Below are 22,153 nucleotides of genomic sequence, written 5' to 3'. Positions count from 1 at the left end.
ATGTTGGGAAACACCCGCGTGCACAAGCTGGAAGAGCCACCTCTCTGGAAGGACATCTCAGCCCAATGATTCCACCAGGCTGGCAATGCCACTCAGGCCTACCTCCACTGCAACCTACGCTGTTCTTTGGACAGGACACCCATGTCAAAGAATAATCTCCACAAGCACACCTATGCTTTCATACACACATAAGAGCTGCCTCTCCTGCCTTGTCACACTCTGACAGAGCACCAGATGTTAGTACCCCATAGCATCACCAGTCCTTTCCAAGTAGTTGAGTGAGAGTTCTGAAAGGCTGTTACTGAACAAGGAATCAGCTCCTGTTACAGCAAGGCAGAGTGCAACAATTAGTGATGTCAGTTTCCCTGAACATAGACATTTTAAACTATTTTGGTACACTGGAAAGTTGCGGGAGGGAGAAAGAAAAAGAACAGGATAAAAATAACTGATGTGGTTCTGAAGAGCATTTTGCCTATAAGCCCCTTCCCTGCACACTGCCCTCCCTGCTCTTCTGCCTGTCCTCAGACTTCTGCATTAATCAGATTAGCTAATGTTAAACAAGGCTCCTCCTAATTACTTTCTAATACTGTAGGCCTGATTAAATTATTAAAAAATATTCCTATCTAAATCAGGATAAAACAGCATTGATTTTTTAAATATTTACTTCAGTCCTCTCAATACAAACAAGCTTCATGGACAACAGCAATCTTCAGCATTAAGAGTCAAGGCAGTAGAGAAGAGACAGCTACATCAACCATGCTCTGCTTCTACCCACCTACATCCCGTTTCATTAATACAGTAATGACAACTTTGAATGATTACTTGCAAAACACAATCTAATGTCAAAATTAACCTGGATTCTTTCTGATTTTGTTATGAATTATTTCAGGAACAGGTATGGAATTTATTTCTTCAAAAATCTCTAAGTGCTGGATGTAAATACACTTAGCACTACCCAGGACACCAATGTGAGCCTGCTAATACCTAGCTGAAGCCATCATATTGCACTATCAGTGAAGACAAATCAATACACTCTTGAAAAATACTTGTAAAAATTCCACTTTGTTACTAATGCCAATGGCACACAGACCCAGGAAGAATGGGGTTGGTTGTTTTGATTTTTTGGTTGGTATCCAAAGCAATCCCTGCTCATCGCTGTAAGAAAGGAGGCTCTTACAAGAAAGAAGAGTTTTAAGTTATCCATTCCCACACTCATCCTGGACTATGTGTACATATAAACTGCACCATACTTTGTATCTAAAGTCACTACACAGTGACATCACAACTCTGTAGCCCCCATCATTCCTCTTTCCTGACACCACATCACTGATTATTGGTCAGCTATCCCAGAGGGACTCCATTTCACTGGAGACTTCAAAAGAAGTGCACTGATAATGATAATGCTCCATGAGGATAATGATAATGCTGCTCTGAAAACCTCCTGCGCAGGACCCAGAGCGCCACAGCACAGCAAACGTGGTGCAGTTCTGAGCCATGCTGATGCATCTGAGTTGCGATTCAAGCACTGGCAGTCAGTGAACACTGTGTCCTGAAGCCAGCAGCATGTGGCTCTGAGGAATGCTTACAGCCAGCTCAGTTATCCACTAGGACCAAAGAGGGGAGATCTCTCATGTACTGGAGTCCACCTTCCACTCATGCTGCTCAAGGGCAGTGAGAAGGACATCTCTCCAAAGAAGCTACCAGTGATCAGTTGCTTCACAAAAAGTTCAAACAATTAATCAATTAATATTTCAAAGCAGAACTACATTCCACTCTTTTACATTGCATTTTTTCCCTTTCCTTTCTATCTCTCTGTAGAATCACTATCTTGTAGAAAACAAAAACTACAACAAAAAAGAAACCTAGAAAAACTGCATCCATTTTGCTTTTGTTCACTCCCTAACCATGGACTAAATAATTACACAGTTACAGGAGAGGAGAAAAATAAGATTACCATATTTCAAAAACATCTGAAGTGGAACAAAAGCCCTAATTTAACACTGTGCTAAGGAATACATATAACTTCATCTCAGCTATGCAATTATTACTTTAAAGGGGAGATGACACTTCTCTAATGGTATTTTAATTTTTTAAAATCATTATACATGTGTAGTCTTGGTCCCTGAAGTATTAAACACAGTTTACTAACCCTTATGATGAAAGATACAAGCATCTCTAGAGTTGTTCATAGTTGAATCACTAATAATTTAGAAGAGTAATAAACCTAACAGTAGCTTTCATAAAAAATTAATTAGAAAGGCTGAGAGCACATCTGTTGCTTTTGTTACATTTTCCCTCCTTTCTGGTTTAGTTGTCTTTCCCCACGCTCTTTTAAACTCTCCTCGGGTTCTCAGGACTGCTGCTTCTACTTCTCAGGCCTTTCTGCTTCCTCACACTTCACTCCCTGTTTCCTTCCTCTACTGATTTTTCATTTGGCAGCCATTATTATTAGTGACACGGACACTACTTGGACTCAGCAGCCAGGAGGACTCAGACCCACCAACTAATGAAAACAGCATGCACATTAAAAGCTTCATAAGACTGAGCTATTTTGTAAGTACCACTCATGTGAATAACGTACGACAAATTTGCTACGGAGAAAAACCATACTGATTAAGTATCATTCTAGAACAAGTGAGCTTTATAATTCACAACCAGGGAGAGAAAGAAGTTGATGACAATTTAGAGAAAAGATGGGCACTCTATCTCTTGTCCATTGTTATTTTCTACAAGTCCTTGGCAAGGAGGGAACTTGATGATGGTTCCCAGTTATGCCAGAGAAAAAACCTAAAATGCAGCAGGCTATTCCTAATGCCAGGCTATGCACAAGCAAGATATCCTTTATTCTCATCACCAAGTCATTTGTAGGCCTGATCAACAGAAGAAAAATTACTTCATCCAAAGTAATCGATGCATCTTCCGTGTAGACTATGGAAAATGCAATCAGTAGTGTTGGGGGGGGGGGCTTTAAAAGTGGTATTTGATATCCTTTGTTCTACACTTACTCTGAAACACATGGTAAACCATTACAGTATTGTGGGATTCATCTCATACGACTACAACATAAGTGCTAAGAAGTGAGCTGTTCACTCTGTCAAGCTAGCATGGCACCTCTGCATTCAACCACATCTTTAAGCTCCCTGTTTCTCTCAACCAACAATAAAGAGGACAGAGCTCAGCTATGGATACCTATGCTCAAAGAAACCCCACCACGGTTGTCACCAAAGGCAACCTTTTTTAGCCTAAGTGAGTAGGCATCTAGTTACAGCTCAGGAAAGTAAAGCTACATGATTAATTCTGGAGCCCAAAGTATTTCATATATGACAACAACTTTTTCCTGCTTTCACAACAGTTTTATAGTATACGCAGAAAATAAAACTCAGGGGGGGAAAAAGTAAATAAAATTATGCACAGTTTCTGCACACGCTCCAGTTGGAGAAGAAAGGACAAGGTTAATGTTATACTTTTCCAAAAGCATGCACTGAACAAATCAAAAATATATGTTTCATTGGTAAGTCACAGGAAGTTACCTATACTTTAAAATAAGCTGCCACAGATGCTGAACAAAAGGTTTGGCAACTCTTCCCTACAGAGGCACCCATCTATTTACATCTGGGAGCGCTGCCAACAGAACAGCTACCAAAAACTTCAAAGAGTTCACAGCATGAATAGCAAGCTGATGGCCAAAGGATTTTATTATATGACCAGCTGTGTAACACCATACTGAATTATAGACATCACCCCACCACCACCCCACGACCCAAAAAAAGACAAAGAAGGGATGTTAAGCTTCTTAAAATTTGAAAAAGAAACCTGAACTCCTTAAACTAATGTTTTCTACAGGAAAGTATTTTTAATGGGTGGGAACCAAAAAGTACTGCAATAGAGCATTTCTTTAAGAGCAACTCTAGGCAGTTCTCTTTAAGCCCAGTGAACTTCTCTAGTTTAAGTCACAGCCAGAGCTCAGCCACTTTATGATCAGAACGCTCTGCTTTAATAAATGGCTCTCCTAAACTCGCCTGGGGAGAGAGGAGATATGAGTCAACAGAGGAAGAGAGGGATGTTTCTGTTGACAAACATTTAACAACTGGCAACCAATAGTAGGAAACAGGGACAAGGGAAAGCTTGCCAAATAAAGTTAAGCTGGAGGAACAAGGCTCCTTTTTGGAGCAGCACTACCATTCTTCACAGAACCCAGAAAAATATCTGAACATGCTTCACCAAAACAAAAAGCTGCAGTTGTTAAAGAGCAAGGCTGCTAATCCTAATATTTGTGGTGACGTTTTCCCTTGCAAACCAGAATAGGTCAAAATTCCTCTGAATCAAATTACTGCGCATCCTTTGCCAAAGAGTCTGGTTTTGGTCTCAGTAGTCACATACGTCTCAGTGTTCACTCGAGTCCTTCTGAGCTACATGAGCAACTTTTTCCACTCATCTTACGACATTTCTGTAGAAAACATGCCAAAGCATATGTAGCGTCTTGGTCAGACTCCTTATTCGGGAAAATCAGGACCTTCGCCGTCTGCTCCCGCCCCAGAAATTTAGTTCTCGGGAAGCACAAACAGAACTTGACCGCGAATTTCGGGCGGACCGATGTTTCTCTCCAAGCGGCGAGTGCTATTTCACTTTCCACCCTCCCCGATCGCCCCACGGGATCCGGAAGGAGCTCGGAGCAGCCTCCCTCCGGCTCCCCTCTCGCATTCCCCGTCCCGCCGTCCTTACCGCAGCACTTTGCCCACCGCCTGCAGGACCATCTTGCAGCTCAGCCCGGGTTTGGGGCTCTGGGCGAGGACGGGCCGTTCACCGGGGAGGCTGCAGTGATCCCCGACCATGGTAGGGCGCGGGGAACACGGCGGGAGCTGCCGCCACTCGGCCAGGGCTCTCTCCGCCCCGCCCGGGGCCGCCCCCGCCGCCCCAGCACCGCCCCAGCACCTCCCCGGGCAGGGCAGCGGCACCGGGACCCCGAGCGAGCACCGCCCCGGTGCCAAACCCCCCTCCGCTGCTCTGGGCGGCCACCGATTGAATAAAACAGAATCCAAAGCCAAAATTAACCTGGTTACTTTCTGATCTTGCCATGAATTATTTGAGGAACAGAGAAGGAACTTCTCAGAATTTTTCAACGTTAAATGTTAAACAAGGCTCTTCCTGATTACTTTCTAATACTGTAGGGCTATCTCAATTATTAAATAATTAAATATTAAAAAATTAAATAATTAAATATTCCTATCTCAATTAGGATAAAACAGCATCATTTTTTTAAATATTTGCTTTAGTCCTCTCAATACACAGAAGCTTCATGGACAACAGCTATCTTCAGCATTAAGAGTCAAGGCAGCAGAGAGGTGACAGCTAAAGCAAACACTCTCTGCCTCTACTCACCTACATCACATTTCACAAATATGGTTATGATAACTTGGAATGATTACTTGTAAAACAAAATCTAATGTCAAAATTAACCTGGTTTCTTTCTGATCTTGTTATGAATTATTTGAGGAACAAATAAGGAATTTAATTCTTAAAAGATCTTTAAGTGCTGGACGTAAAGACACTTAGCACTATCCAGGAAAAAAACACCAGTTTGCTCAATACCTGGCTGAAGCCATCATTATCGCACTATCACTGAAGACAAATCACTACACGCTTGAAAAATACCTGTAAAGATTCCACTTTGTTAGTAATGCTAATGGCATACCGAACCAGGAAGAGTGCGGTTGGTTGTTTTGGCTTTTGGTTGAAGGACAGTGATGCCGCAAGACATGGAGCAAACATGCTGCTGTTGCAGGGCAGGCTCCATCCCTAAAGGGGCCACACTGGACTCCTGGTGAGAAATGGGAATAGCAAGGCCTTTCATAAACAAGGCTTTGCTTTGCACTCTCAGGACTCTGACAAACAAGGGCCTGGGCTAGTCCAAGAGCAGAGATAGACACCTTCTGCCAGAAACAGTTTTACATAGTGAACATCAGCCCAGCAACAACATCAAAACCTTCAGCAGTGAGTTTCAAACAGACAAAGGGTAAAGAAGAGTCAAACCATAAACAGCAAGAGACCCCTGCCATTATGACCAGAGTTAAGAGCAGGCACTTGGGTAATGATCCTCAGAGGAGGAGTGATGAAGCAGCATCCTTAGATGTAAGCTTTGTGGCACACCAGCAGTTTTACACAGAGAAAACCACTTTACCATGAGTTTTCCCAACAGACCTTAGAAAGACACTGTGTGTCTAGCTCCTTTGCCATATCACTTAACTACCACTCCATACCCCCCTTTTGGACAGGCAGCTGTGCCCATGGCTTGCTCATGTAGCATTTAGACCCAAATCATAACAAAAAATGTGATAGGTGTGGCTTAATATGACCTAGAACACAAAGCCATCCCTGAGGACATCACTTATTCTGACATGCTAAAACCTGACCCATGACATCTTTGAGAAAACAGTGGTTTTGCCATTTATGTACACCTGCAACACCATCTGCAGTAGGAAGGGGCAGTTCCTCAGGCAGGTATTGCCAAGCTCTCCAGTTCATTTACTAAACAGGCAACTTCCCCTGTAAACAGAAGGCCAATACATTTTTTGAATTAAACCTAATAAATAATGCCATTGCAGCTGTCACCAACCCAGCATCACTTGGTCAAAGCGGGTGGGAACGTGGCTGCCGTTTGCACAAACCCAAGAAACCACAGCCATGTGACACAACTTGGAAGAATAATGTGCTACTCTCAGTCCCAAACACCTACTCAGGCAGTGATGTTTGTCAGTTACGCACTGTCTTTCAGTCGCACCTCCAAACTGACCTCCACACCCTTGTGAAGCAGGAGGTACTTTTATTCCCACTCTCCAAGCAATCCATTTAAGGCGGAGTTTTAATGACTTCACTGATAGCACACAGGAAGCCTGCAGTTGAACACAGCTCAGTTTTCCACTCTGCAGTCCAGTGCTTCATACAGAAGATAATCCAATCCTTGAAAAACCTGATACTCCCTCAATCTTTTCCCCCAAGTAACACTGACTTGTCACAGTAACATTAATGAGCAACAGCCTTGGCAAAGGGAGAAAGGACACCTGCCAAGAGGGCAGTTGCCCTCATTTCGTTCAGCAGTGAAATCAGCACAGAGAGAATTTTGTTTATTAAAAAGCCACCCTAAAACCAACAACTCTGTGATATAAAGCAGCTTATGTTTTAATAAAAGTCTCTCTATCCAAAGTAAATTAAAGAAAAATCCAAGGGTCAAACCAAAATAAATACACCTCTGCAGTGTTACAGTTGTATTAGGAAAGCTGGCCCCTCTGTGACTCTGATGGCTTAACATTCGCTGTTCAGAGACCGACTTTCAATGATCTCACACAGGTTAGGAACTGATGCTTTGGTGTTAAAACTGATAGATCAACTGAAATAAAATTTTTAAACCTGTTATCTTTTTGCTTTGACCCAGATAAATGACCCATTTCTCTATTCTGTTAGCTTCTGCACCAAACTGGACTTCCTTTTCCTCAGCCATATATCTCCACAGCACACTTTCCACCCTTTTCTTCATTCAAGCAATACCCTCTTTTGGAACAACTGCATGCTACAGCTTACCTGTAGTGCTAGGTTTTATACAAGTTGTGGGAAAGCCTAGCATCTCAAAGTCAATTTTAATGTTCCAAAATAATAACAATGAAACAAGGTTATTATAGGTAGCATTAGCTAAGCACATACAGGTTATTTATATGGCATCAGCCTATGTATTTCAAAACACACATGCAGTATGGATTCTCAGAACTTAACAAGATTTAGAGCATATGTGCAAACACCAATGGGCTTACTTGACAGCTGCTGCATCCAGAAACAGCAGTACTCCATCTAGAAGCCATGTCTTTATTTGAACAGAGAAGCTGGTCTGATCTCTCTATATATGCATATTCTGAAGGATGCATATAAGCACTTCCTCAAGGGTGTGTCTTACAGCCATCTGATATCCTGCCTATTTAAATCCACCAGTAGCTTCTTTTTCACTTGCTTCCTTAACAGCCTCTGTATGTAACAACTGTTGGATCAGACCACAGCACAGGTGTGCAGTGACATACTGCTTCTAGCATATCCCTTACCCACCAACCAGGCCTGAAAGATCACAACACTGTATATTGAAATCATGGCTAAAACATTAACAGAAATATCTGTGAATGGACCTATCAACAGCTTTATGACTTCTGCTGATCCTACACAGCAAAACAGTATCACCATCAGCAGAGAGTAAAGGCACAAAACTGGATGCTGGGAAGAGGGGAGCCCCATTTCCCACCACTGACACATTACTATAGGTACACTGACAGAAGGTTTTCTACATTGATTCCAACTAACAAACCAAGGAATGATATTTATAAATCCAATGAATAATGCTTTGTATTTATAATGATGTTATAAGCAGCAGTTATACAATTACAAATTTATTTGTCCTTCTTAGGGTTCCATAAAAATTACATGCAAAGCAGCCACCGCAGATATGTATACTAGCACCCAGAGGTTTGGCAAAGAGACAAAGACAGCAAGTCATATCAACCCAGACAAACAATCAGGAAAAAAAAAATCGTAACTATTACTTTGATTAAGGTACAATTCAGCATTTATATATACAGAAATGAGGCCTTGTAACATCAGATTGTAAAGTTCTGTTTTAAATTAAACTGAAGTTTATTATGTGTCCCTGTCTGACATACATTTCAATTTTGCTAGCTAATTAGCCCTTTCTTTAACTTTACTGTGCTCTGGTACCACCTAGCCAAGTCCCCTTCCCAGTTACCTCCCAGCGCATCCCCAGGTTTCTGGAACCACTTAAAATCAGCAAAGAAAATATTTTATCTTTTAGCATATATTTTATCCTCTAAGCAGTATTTACACAGAGATCATATTTGCTCTCATTTTTGTCATCCTCACACAGCAGCAAAGATGACATGAGCACCTCCACCCCATACAGACAGTAAAGGCATGGATTTGGGACAGAAGACAGACTGAAGCAAAAGGTGTCTTGGTATCAAAACATAGTTTGGAGGTAGTCATAGCAAAGGGAGAAATAAAAGATTTCAGGGGTATACCTTCAGCTCTGCTCTTGAGATAACAGCAGGAGAAATCAGTCTTCCTGACCACACAGAGTGTTGTGATACCAGCCTTATCAACAGTGGCCACACATGTTGCAGGAAGCTTATGCATAAGATTGAGCTGAAAAGCAGCATATTTGTAAGTGATAAGGTGCCTGCATTTGCTGCTTTTTTTTGAGAACTCTGGTAACAACAGTTCAACATCTTTGGCTTCATCAATACTGTGAGGGTTTTTTCTGCAATAGGCAGAGAGAAAAAAATGGTATGTGATATTCTCATCTAATCCATAACATGAGAAACAAAATACCTCAAAATACTAGTAAAGCTTCTCCAGGAGCTCTTAAGAGTTTATATTGCAGCATCTTAGAAAGGATGCACAAAACGAGAAGAACCAAGAGTTCATCAAGTATCACTTTACTAAAAAAAAAAACCCAACCAAAAAAATACTGTATTTTCCAGAAATGTCAAGAAAGGTTCACAAAGAAGTGTGTATAGATGAGAGCTGACAAACACGAATGTGTTGAAGGAAGCAGCAGCTCAGCAGGAGCTATTTGACTCTACAAGCATTGAACAAGTACCCAAGAACTATTAGAAAGAATGAGATTCGACTCTATATGGAGAGGTGATGTGAAATAGACTGCAGAGTTGATTTTTATCACCTGCATTTGAATCAGCCCTCCTTAGTCAGCCCATTCATCTCAAGTGAGAGAAGGTCTCTGCAAAATACCTGGCAGGACACTTGTTTCGTGAGCAGCTGTTTCAGGCAAGTGTGGCAAGTAGATTCTGAGTCAATGAACTGCCATGGAGGTGGAGAGAAACATCAGATTCAGAACTCAGTTTGCAGTATCCCTGAAAAACCTACTACTGTTACAAAAATTCTGGTTTTAAAAGTTATTATTCTGGATCCCAGGCAAGTTCCGAGATTACTGCATTCTGCTTAAAGATCCCCCTCCTTCCAACTGAAAAGGCTCTTTGCTTTCTGTACTAAGGTGTTGTATATGATTATACAGCACCCTATTTCAGTGACAAATGAAGCTGTCCCTATACAGTACCCTTCTTTCTTAGTTCATTCCAAAAAAATAAAACCTCATGACAACACAGCCTTAGGAGGCAGAGTTTTCCTCTTTCTAGTCTGCAAAACAATATGCTTGCCACCACTATATATAGGAACCATAAACTGGAAAATATTTACAAGTAAGCACCTTGAATCTAACACTCTCACAAAACTGTCTTCTATATAGACAAACATTGCTGGGCAAAAGGCTGAAAAAACGTTCCTTCAACTGAAGGATGAGGACATAAGTAAACACAAACAAGTAAAGATGTGCCAGTGAAGCTAATGCAGTTATCATTGTGAGTGCCCAAAAGGATGTCTCTCGACACACTCCTCTCAGATCAAGTCAGAGAAATAAGTCTTATTAAGCAGAGTACCTGCTGACAGGCTGCATGGGGTGTGTACTGTAAAGACTGACATGCTCAATTTACACCACTGCAGCTGCTATTAGTTCCTTACAAGAGATAATACAAGTGAGAATTTCATCTCACATTTTACCAATCCGTTTTTTTCTTGCCCTAATTTTGAAGTTTAACTAGGCTGCACTCCAGGGAAACATTAGTACAGTATGCATTTTGTACAGAAAAACTAAAATTAAAGACTTCTGTTCTTCTCCTTCCCTCCTCCAAATACACAGGACCTCAAGCTTCATATAAAGAGGTAAAACTTCTAAAATTTGTCTAAGAAGTTCTCCCCAAAGACTGTTTAACATATTCAGAGCTACTTGCTACATATATACAGAACTCTCCCTGTTAAGTCCTACAACACAGCTACTGTTTTCACAGGCTTGGGTAAATACAGCATGGAAAACAAAACCCTAATTGCAAATTGGCACAAAACTCTAGACTAAGGAGTGAAAGGTGCAACCAGCACAGGAAAGGAGAGTATCTGTGTCAGCGCTGTTATTGATCAGGACTATCTATGTTGGGTGGGAAAGGCATAGAAGGAAAAAGAAATGTTGGCAGTGAACTTGCAGACTTTTTCCAGACAGATGCAGAGCCACTAAGGAAATACAAGCTTCCCTCTTTCTTGGTGCTAAGAATGTCTTCATTTCAGTACAGCAAATGATTTTATCTGGCAATGTCACATTTAGATGACAGCATGAGGGAAAGACAATTAATGAAATAAGCGTGAAATTTATTCTAGGAGATTTTTCTCCAAGTGTGCATTACAAAATATAACACACAGAGTTTACATTATGTAAGATTAAACAGGGAAAACTATTCATTGTAATTCCTGGCACTTACAGAATAATTCTTTAGCTACTACTGCTAAAGAGGACCACAAAATCCGGTAGTCACAAAATTAACTTGGTTCACACCCAGACCAGTATACATTTGCATTCCACATACAACTCAAAACATGCATGCTTCATACCAGCTAATTTGATTTCTTTCACAGACTCAGCACAGATCACAGGGACAGGATGCCAATAACTTCTGCCATGCAAATGATGCCATAAATTATCTAACTTAAAACTTGAAATAGTTCTAATTTATGAAATGTGAAAAAAAATTCCAGCAGTCATTAAGCCTTGCAAAGCTGTGCAAATACTGTTTGCATTGTGCCAGCTCAGCCCAGAGCACTTCACAGCACTGAAGTAAAACCTGTTTGGTCAGGTCAGTGTGGATGTCAAGGTGCACAGCAGCGATGGACACAAGGCTACAGAAAGACACTAACAAGTAGTTTGTCACAGGCATTTGCCTCTGCTGAAGTTACATGGCTGCATTTCAAACTGGCACAGAAGTAAAAGCATGAGGATCTTGCCTTTGAGGAGTGATCAAACCTAACAGATTTGTAAATTCACTGGAAAAAAAAATTGACAATTTACAGGACACTTCTTGGCACTTGGTTATATTTAAGATGTTACACACAAGAACCTACAATATTCTCAGAGCAGTGCTGTCTTGGGGCTTCACTGTGCTTCCAGTCTTGCCTGTGTGAGAGCTCTGCTGCATGTGGGACAGACTTACGCACGCACAGCCACATAAAACTCCATCACATTAGTAACCTGCTTGTAACTTTCCTAAAATTCGTTTAAAAATATAGCCAGTTTTCATGCTTTGATTTTCTGATAAAGGATATTGCTTAAGAGTATTCACTTACCCATTTGATTTGAATTTCACATTTTGATAGTAGAAAACTTCAAGCATCTTACAAAGCCCAACATGATCCTATGATCTTGAGCTCAACCCTCTCCTACAAATTCTGTACAGATTTAGATAAAAAAACAGCACGATAACACAATTTAAGATTAAGATTACCATATATTTTTTCAGACACTGTACTAACATATGCTGGAAGCACACTGGTATAGTTCAATAAGGAACCAGTGGATTGAAAAAAGCTTGTTGACATAGGGTTGTTGGTTTTCTATCACATTCATTGTTTCTAACTAACATGTCTTCAAAAGCAAGTTAAGCTAGTCATTGAGTGAAATCACGCTAGAAATAAGAAAGCCTACATCACATCTCTGTACATAAATACTTGAATTAACTCAAACCATCAGAGGTTTTCTTTTTAGGCCTAGAATATTGGAAAGCAGTTTTTTTAAAAAGCCCCTCCTGAAAGCATACAAACATAATGAAAAGGTTCACTTATATCAGAATTGCTTTCCAAAGTATGGCTAGATTATGCTTTGCAGGACACAGGTATTTTTATTACTGACTTTGTCCATATCAATATGTACTGAGACTAGGATCAGTGGGTGATAATGTCATACTATCGTAATTCCTACTTAGCTACTGAGAAACACCATTACCGTGAACATGGCAAAGGCATCTTTTTCAGATGCTTGATGAAAACCTCTTTATGACTCGGGAAAGGTCCTGAAGCTGCACCACAACGGTGCACAGGCAGGCGACTGTCAGAAACAAATACTGTGTGATACCAGAACATGGCAAGAACAACTCCAGATCTCTCAGAAGTCCAACTCTGCCACTACTTTCTCTGAGCTGCAAGTGAAATTGAGCCCCTCTCTAAAGCAATGTAAGTATATATCAAATCTTAAGTATCAAATTTTATTGTAATTCAGTGATACACATTACTTCATGTAGTTTAGCGTTCTTCTAGGTTTCTTATTGTGGAGTTGAAAACAAATGCTAGCATATATATTCATTCTGCATCTTGAACTACTTCTGGATTTTGAAGGTACGTTATTTGCATCAAGCAAGTGTGCTCCAATACATAATAAATGAACATTTCTCTTCTGACATTCTGCTCTAAAAATGGTTTGAAACTAGGGAAAATACATTGTGTTCCACTATGCAAATAGCAACTTCCCTGTACAATTATAGAACATTTTGCTGAGAATTGCATCACAACTAGGACACTACCCAGAGTGGGTAGTACCCATTTACCCACTATTCTTACTTTGTTAGAAAATTTTTCCCACATTACATAAACACATACACACCCACACAAGGGCAGCACCATAAATCTTTTCATTGTTTTTACTTTATTAAAGGAACAATTTTTTCATTTCTGTAGCTTTATTTTTGTTAGTGTTAAACAGGTATTAACTTTCCTCCTTCAGCTATCTTCACTATTATTCTTCCCTTGTCTTTACCACAGTTGCCCTAACTTTCTGTAAGACAAGACCGTAAAGCAGGAATAAAAATAACTGGCATGCTGATTCCAAAACATCCTTAAAAATTCAGTAAAAGAATTAACTTCTAAATGTGTACTCAACAGAAAAAGGGGTTGTCAAGGAGTTTCTCCTGATGTTCTCATAAAATGGATAGATGCACACATGACAAAAGAAGAATCAGGATGCATTTCTAATTAACCAGAAGCACTGGGAACAAAATATAGCAGATTACTGAAAGTATCATCTGAACTTTACAAGTTCTTCCATAGGTTGGCCAGAAGTATGAGCCATGCAAAATTCTCCTGAACCAATGCAGGCTTCTATCATTTTACTCGCATGCATATCTCTATCAAGGAGTAAGCCAGCTCAGGGTAACCACACCTGAGTAACAGTCATGTTAAAAGAAGACACAGAAGAGCTAAGAAACTAAGCGCTCAAAAGCTAACCTTGGTATATCAATTTATGTTATGTATTCAAGCTTCTGATTATACTTCAGAATTAAGTTTTTCATTTCTTTGGCTGGAGGACTGCCAAATACAGAATATAGATTCTGCTCCTGTTTGCTCTTATACATGCTGAGTGCTAAGTCTAAAAGAATGTGTGAATGCTGTTAAGGATCAAGTTCCAACCTTCCCAACCCAATCAGGCTGTTTGAGTTGCATATAAAACTGATCAGCTTCAAAAGAATTGGTGTGTGTTCAACTGCTATATTAAATTGGAAATCAAGAAGTTGGATCTTAACCTTTTTCAGAACTGCACTCAATACAATACAGAGGGCCATGGGGCAGAGGGGATGAGGACGTGGTATTTTAGCTCTACAAGGCAGAAGACGATCTTAATTTTCTTCACAATACATGTTCTACATTTGTACAATGAACACATGGCCAGTTAAATGCAAACTCTGAAACAAATCGTTTCGTCATAAAAATGTACAGTTGTTTTTCATGAGACAACATTCAAAACAAAATGCTATTACTGTTTCTGAAAGTAATAAAATATTTTACTCCACTAATTAAGCTTCATTTTGTTTGCATGTGCAACTGTTCATGCATATTTGGAACCTGATCAAAGCTATACTGCTAGCACTGCTGCTTATGCATCTGCTGACTAACTATTCTTCAGCGAAGTATCTTTCTGCTTGCCTTTCCTTATGACCAAATTTATAAGGAAACTGGTAAAAATCCACCTAATTGAAGTCAATATCCTTATCCATCACAATTTGGGTGCATGTCAAAACAAAGTAGATACAGAAATAATACCACTGGGAAGTGAGGCCTGGCTATCAATCAGCTGAGCAGTAACAGACACCCATTGCCCTGTAATCCCAGGCCTCTCTCAACAGCGCTGCAGCCCATGCAGTCCTTCTGGTCTGCCTAAAGGAGGAGGGAAGACCTAGGGCATGGCGGGCGCTTAATGACTCCTTCCTAAGTGAAAAGAAAAGGGACAAGAAACTGTACTTCACCACCTGAGGATTCATTAAGTCCTTCAAAGAAACAAGCCTCCTCAGATAAAACTCTGTCTTTTAAATAAGCAGTTGGAGAAGGAATAAATCGGCATAAATTCAGCTGTTGGCAACATGCAGGTTATGCACAGCTCCTCTTATCTTTTGCCTCATGGGACTATTGCTTTTTGTTCACTAATAATGGTTTGTTGGGGGACAGTAGTTTTAAAGACAAGACAAAACATGTAATACTTATCACAGCTTAAAATTTACACAGAGACAAGTTTGGCCAGTTAGGTACAATCAGCATTGCACACCCTTCCTGGGGCTGACTTCATCTATTTTAACCTTGTAGATAAACTAAACAGTTGTGTCCTCAGCATGGTTTTCATAGCTTACATATTCTAATTGTTTCACAATGAAAACGTGCGCTTCTTTGATCCGAGAAGATATTTTGCCTACACAAATACAGCGCATCAGCAAAGAGCAGTTGCTACTGAAGATCCAGCACTTCCATGAAACCTGTGCTTTGTGCACACAGTTTAGAAGCCACCTTTCACCCATGCCTCTGAGCTGTCCAAGTCAAACAAGCTATACTGGTAAAAACACATTTTGCCTATAACTACACTTTCTTCCAGTGCAGGTGTACTCTCAAAAACCTTCCTTCATACTCCAACCAACGCTAGGAGACATTTGGAGCTGAGACAAAACATACACGGGTAACGCCCCGTTTTTCCACTGGGTGATTCACACGTTTCCTCCAGTGGCAGGCTAGGCTTGTATACCACAGTACCTATCCAACACTTCCCTGAAAAGCCTGATTTACTGGGATTGCACAAATCAAAGGCACTGCACGTGAGGGCACAACGTAGCCACCTACCTCCCGTTTGCAAGTCAACATGAGACAGCAGCCAAGGCAGGGTGGCTGCCCCTGTCCAGAGCTCCCTTCCAGGGGCCCTCCAGGAACCAGGAGCAATTAGGCACCGGCCACAGAATGAGCTACCAGATCCAAGATGCTCAGGATACGCTGTATACCAGCACACCACAGTAACCAAAGTGGTAGGCTCCGAGGACAGAATCAGTCCTCAGCAGTTCTTGTCTGTCTTCCATCTAGTTACCCCTGTAGCGAACCCAAAGCTTAATTAACCTAAAGCACACCTTCCAGAAAAGCATCTGGTTTTAACTTGTATATCTGACAAGAAAGAAATCAATTATGTCACTCAGTAATTTGGTTCAACGTTCATTGTTAAATGCAAATCCTTTGAATAGTTGAAACCTCCAAGCTTCAACATCCATGTATGTTTCCAATCATGATTGTTACCCTTAGATTATTGATTTCTTCTTTCCCCCTTTCTTTAAAAAACTTCATTAGTTAGGTATCATATTTATATCTTGACCTTATGTGAAACTGAAAAAAGAATCTCATGTCTCAGTATTAGAAATCTTTTTACAGCCTTTAAATACCATAGGTCTTTTCTGTCTTTCCAGTTTAGAAAGGATCCAAGTTCCTACCAAGAGGATATAAACACAACTGATCAAAAGATCTGGAACTGGTCTCAAAATCTTCATAGGGATGAACAAGCACACACAACTTTATATGGATCTTCATTTCCAAAAAAAATTAATTAAAAAAATTTAATAAAGCTGCAAGTCAAAAATATTGAAGTTTCTAACACTCAGAAATTTAAATAATATTGCATCCTAAGGCAACAGAAAGAACTCTAGTACTCTTTCCATGCTCAAATAATGAAAGATCCATAAAATCAATTTATTTACATTCTCCATACAGAAGAGCTACAAATATAATGTAGGCCTTGTTTTATAAATATTTAACCAGCTTTGTAACAATTAAGATCATTTCATCCCACAACGGTTGTGCTACACCTTTGATTAAAAAACTCAAGGAGGAAAAAAGGACCTTGTTTTTCTTGTAATGCATTTTCTTCACTTTCTCACTCACAATCAGGGGGCGGGGAAGCCACAGCGTGATAATTCAAAATTAAGTTGTAAGAAACAAATGGAGAGCACGTGGCCAAGGCGTTACGTCCTCTTCCACATAAATCCTTATCACTGTGTTGCTTCCACTGTAATCCTTGAATACCCTTGAGCAAAGAGCAGTACTGATTTGAGACAAATTATCTGAACCAAGGGACTGTGTAGAAAGGGGTGGGGGAGATGATACAGTCTAAAACCTGAATGAATATGTCTTATCATCTGCTTATAAAACCGTTACTGTGGAAAGCTGCTCAGTTCCACTTTACTGCCCACTGTCTCCAACACCCTCCTCATTCTCCCCCCCTTATACCTTAAATGCCTCCTCCCATCCTTTGCAAGGAACATATTCAGTGTCAATGAAAAACTCCAAAACAAACTGCGCCACCCCGACTCCCTCAATACTGTCCTTTGTGTCGCTTTAACAGTGTTCCTATTAACGCACAGAACTCAACAGAAAAAATATCCATCCATACCTGAACTCACTGAAAAACATCACCCACCCTCACCTTCTCCATAAATACGCTCCATATACTATACTACAAGGATTGTTGGGTTGCTTGATGGATGAGAAACCCAAGACTTAACAGATTGCCATTATGCAAGTCAGAACTTGCAGACATTTCCCAGCTTCAACACCGAAAGAAAAAGCTGCAGTTTATCCTCTCTGGGTCTTCCTTTACTGCCTCATTTCTAATTCCAGATATCAACTTTCAAGAGAACTAGAAAGCCTATGCTCTCTCACTGTACCACAAAGGAAGCCAGATTGTCCTCCTGTACTGTACACATCTGCTTTTGTACCTCAACTTCTATTAGCAGATTGTTGCTTAGAAAAAAAAAAAAAAAAAAACAAAACAAGAAACAGACTGGCAATGACAAAAAGATCAGCAGATTGGTGTTTGTCCTACTTGTGTAACCCTTCACAAACAGCCTAGCATTTCCATGAAGGAAAAAAATGGCTGCTCTGTAGGAATACAAATATTAGATAAGCTAAAAGCTAAAACATTGTTTAAAAATTGGCTGAATGGATATAGAAAAGATATACTAAATACAAGTTTTAAGAGTATCTGAATGTCAAACTGAATTTTTTTTATTTCTAAAGACACATTTAGACATTTACAATAAACTGATACTTAAACAACGCTTACACCGTCAACAAATAAAGGTCATCAATCAACCCCTCTCTCAAGTCGTCTTTAGTAGTCTACCAATATAAAAAGCTGCTAGGATCTTCTGAAATCCTCCGAAGGCATCTTTTGGTGACACAGCTAAACCACTCTATCAGCTACTTTCTTCAGAGAAGATTATTCCCATTCATTCCTCCATGGCCAAACCAACTGGAAATGGTGCATTTTCATAGCATTCGTTTTCAGCTAGTTTAACCAGCTAGTTTAACCTCCATTCCATGGAGGAATTTCAGAGTCCATGCATATTTAACAAACAGCAGAAATCCAGCTAGGGACAGAGAGTCCCTTTCATGGGAGGTTTGCCACTATAGTGGCTTAGCTGTACAGTTGAACAGCATGCTTATGCTAACAGCTTCACACGTGTGCTTGCAGACAGTTATGCCTAGCGTGTGTAACCATGCCAGTTGCCATGAATAAGACTGATTGAGACTGTATACAGAGAAAAAATACACTTGTTTCATTGTTCCAGGTTGCCAGGACGTGGTGTTAAATACTGCTGTAGGAGGAAGTCAGAAGTGCTCCAGAACACAGGAAAACACTTGGAAAGAGGGGAGTTGGACTCGAGACCAGAGAGGCAATCCAAGTGGAACTGTTTGGCACACACTCATGTGTCAGAGAGCAACTCAAGGACCACAGATGTAGACTACCAGTAGGCAATAATTTCCTCCCAATTTTGTAGTTTGCTGACCACCTTTTGAAGGATCACTAAACAATAACAATAAAGAAAATCAAACCTGAGCATTATGTCTGAGTCTTGAAGGGTGTATGAAGCTTGAAGTATGGATTTTGGGCAAAAAGGGAATTACTTTCCTTAGGATAAGATGAAGCATGCTCTTAAAGAAACACCTGGTTTATAAATCTTTTTTCAATCCTCAGAGATTGATCTATTTGAAATTGCATTTCCATATTCCAGTATGTACTAAAAGGGGAACAAACTGCCTCATTTTTCAAGAACATGACAAGAAAAATACTTAACTTGTATTGCAATATAGTTGGTAATGCAGAAACTGCCTGGTTATTATCATACTTTCTCATACTACAGGGGAGATTTATTTTGATACACTATCTCGCACATACATAACTGGAAATTCACACCTATTATTTCCTATTAGCAGCATCGTGGCAGTGAAGTTGAAACTTACTCTATATTTTCAATACATGTGAAATATCAAAAGCTCAATTTGTTTATTCAGTCCACTTTTCTCTGAAACAGTAAGAAATTCTCTCCCTCCCATCAAATGCCTTTCAGAAACACTGCAGTCAGAGTGCAAGCTGATGGACAGAGCAAAAGCAGCAAACTTAGACACAACGTAACACCTTTCCTCAGCGGCACAGGAAAGGGAACTGATAATTCCACAGGCATTTTCTGAAAGCCCCAAACCCTTTCTTTTCGTTCTTGAACCACTTTAGGAGAGCTGTTACGTATTCCTAGACCTTTCTAATACACAGTGATGCACTACTGCTTGGCCTGTATCCGAGCACTGTGATTCCACTATTGACCATGCACTGCATTATTGGCTGCAAACTTCCCTCACAGAGGGCAAAAGTATTGGTTTCTTTCCTTAAAAGGAGAGCATAAAGAGGAGACATGAACTTTAAATTGTTTTAAGCAGCCTCTGCAAAAAGTAAGATTTATTTTTATAACCTGTACCAGTGGAGTTGACTTTAAAACACCTTTTAAATCAGGATGCACAACTATGAATAACATTCTAAGTTTATAGTGGGAAAAAGCTGGAGCTACTCTTGTTCACACACAATTGTAATAGCCATCAGAATCTAACAAATAGACTTGGTCTTAGAGAAATAAAGCTGCCACACCTACGCTGATTCCCTTTCAAGTACATTTTTACTGCTGTTACGCATTAATTAACATAGCGCCTGGAAAGGGCTACAGTTACTTTGTAAGTCGCTAAAGCATGCATTCGTTCCTTGCCACTGTGTCCTCTGTTCCTGCAAAACTCGGTCTTCAAAGCAATAAACAGATCCATGAAACTGAAAATAAGGGCTTTGGGAAGAAATTCTGTAAGGAAAAGGGGGAGATACTAAAAATTTTTCTATATTTCAAAAACTGGGTCAAGTTGATATAATAAAAATTACTTGTCCAGCTCTTTGTTATCACCTTTCAGCCAGTTTCGCTCATCAAGTCCAGATGAAACAAACTGCAGTAGTGTTTTGCCGAGAGTCGAGGTAAGGAACTCACTGTAGCCTTCAGCTGTTTGCACACTGACACTTAGGCTGGCAGCTGATGCAGGGTACATATTCACTGCCTGTCTTTTGTTTTTCAGAACAAGGAGAAAACACATTTCTCTCCTCCCTTGTCTGGGAAACAGGAAATAGATTCTTAAAGACTCTCCCACATACAGACTGGGGAGGAAAAAGGTGGAGTTTGGCAACACTAAGATTCGTTCTTCAAATGCAGACCAGTAATTATTCTACCCTAAGCGACAGGATGGCTGGGATTAGTAATGTTTACTCACTCTGGTGCTGCTGTTTTCAAATGTATTTATAATTCACACAGACTCACCCATAAATTTAAGTCAGTTGTTTTTACCTGAGTTTTCAGGTGGTTAGACCCTTGCACAGACTTCATTTACCTTTACGTAAAGGCAACAAATGCAAAGAAATGCACCTTTTTCTGTAACTGTACAAGCTGATTTGTTCTTAAGCTCCTTATAAAGTGGTTAGACATTTTTATCTCTATTTTCTAAATCACACTACACTGTTTCAAGTGCCAACACAGCTCCCCAGAGCACACATTCTACACTTCCACTTCAGAAACCTTAAGCTACGTAGCAATATTGTTGTTAGCTGAGGGGGACAGAAGAGTATGTGGGCTTTCTACGAATGTCAGTCGCTTCATAATTGTAACTTGTATGTCTGGAAGGACAGATCTTGTTGATCTTATGTATTCCCTGAACTCATATTAAAAACTATTACAGAGAAATAAAACAGAATGAACACAAAGAAAGCTCTCCACTGAAAAAAACTGAGATGCTCGTTTGAAGCTACTTGTGTTTGAGCTAGGAAAAAAAATTCCTAAAATAACTTATTAAATCCAAAAGTTACATTTCTATATGACAGCGGTTTTTTTTCACTAGCCACAGTCTGAAAGTTTCTGTGACCACCTACATAACAAAGAACCTGTTTTATAAGCCCTGTAGAAGTCCTTTCTAACTGCCCTTCACAGTGGAGGAAAAAAAACAAGGCTCAGGCAAAAACCCAAAAAACTGAACCATGGGAGCAGCTGTGGATGACACAGAAGACACTGAAGGAATACAGTCATGACTGTCTTCAGAGCGAGTACCAAGTTTGCCTTTTTTTTTTTTATATGGGATGCCCCAGCTTACTTTTAACATGCAAAAATTTGCATGAGATTATTCTTTGTAACACATTTCAAATTGAATTTAGGCTTAGGGCTTTTTGAAAGTTTTTCATCACATGACATCTTGGTAAAAACATGTGCCTCCAACATAAATCTGTATAATATGCCTATATCACATTCTTCCATCATAGCACACATAACGTCTTCCAGTTCCTGCCAGTGTAGTCCACATGTGTACCCTGACATGTATTTTCTGCCAGGTTCCCTCTCTTCCCCACACACTGGAAACTCTGATCATTCCAGGAGTCTCCAAGCATGAAAAGACCATCCAACAAGTGCTGAATTGGATAGGAGTCAATCTCTTGCAAAAAGCCATGTTCCCATCACTGAGAAATCAAATTATTTTGGTAAAGAGATGGACTGAATCTGCAAAAAATCTGATTTATTTCAGTTCCTGAACAGCTACCTTAATTTAAGCTTGTTGAGGTCAGACTGCA

The 22,153-nt window shown here is 40.0% G+C and overlaps 1 protein-coding gene across 3 annotated transcripts in view; it reads right to left on the bottom strand.

Annotated features, from left to right (window-relative positions):
* MOB2 (MOB kinase activator 2) overlaps nt 1-22,153 on the bottom strand; it is a 121,126-nt gene that overhangs the window by 33,125 nt on the left and 65,848 nt on the right. Inside the window, exon 1 of one of the 3 annotated variants that reach the window (XM_009571930.2) lies at nt 4,723-4,903. The exons of the other annotated variants lie outside the window; for them this stretch is intronic. Coding sequence (XP_009570225.2) covers nt 4,723-4,832 — 110 coding nt within the window. The 5' untranslated portion in view covers nt 4,833-4,903. Of the gene's footprint in view, nt 1-4,722; nt 4,904-22,153 lie in introns of those variants that run through there. 3 annotated transcript variants of the gene reach the window in all.

The sequence above is a fragment of the Cuculus canorus genome, chromosome 5 (genome assembly GCF_017976375.1).
Source record: "Cuculus canorus isolate bCucCan1 chromosome 5, bCucCan1.pri, whole genome shotgun sequence".
Lineage (NCBI taxonomy): Eukaryota > Metazoa > Chordata > Aves > Cuculiformes > Cuculidae > Cuculus > Cuculus canorus.
The sequence above is the reverse complement of the archived record's forward strand: the minus strand, read 5'-3'. Positions and strand labels throughout refer to the sequence as shown.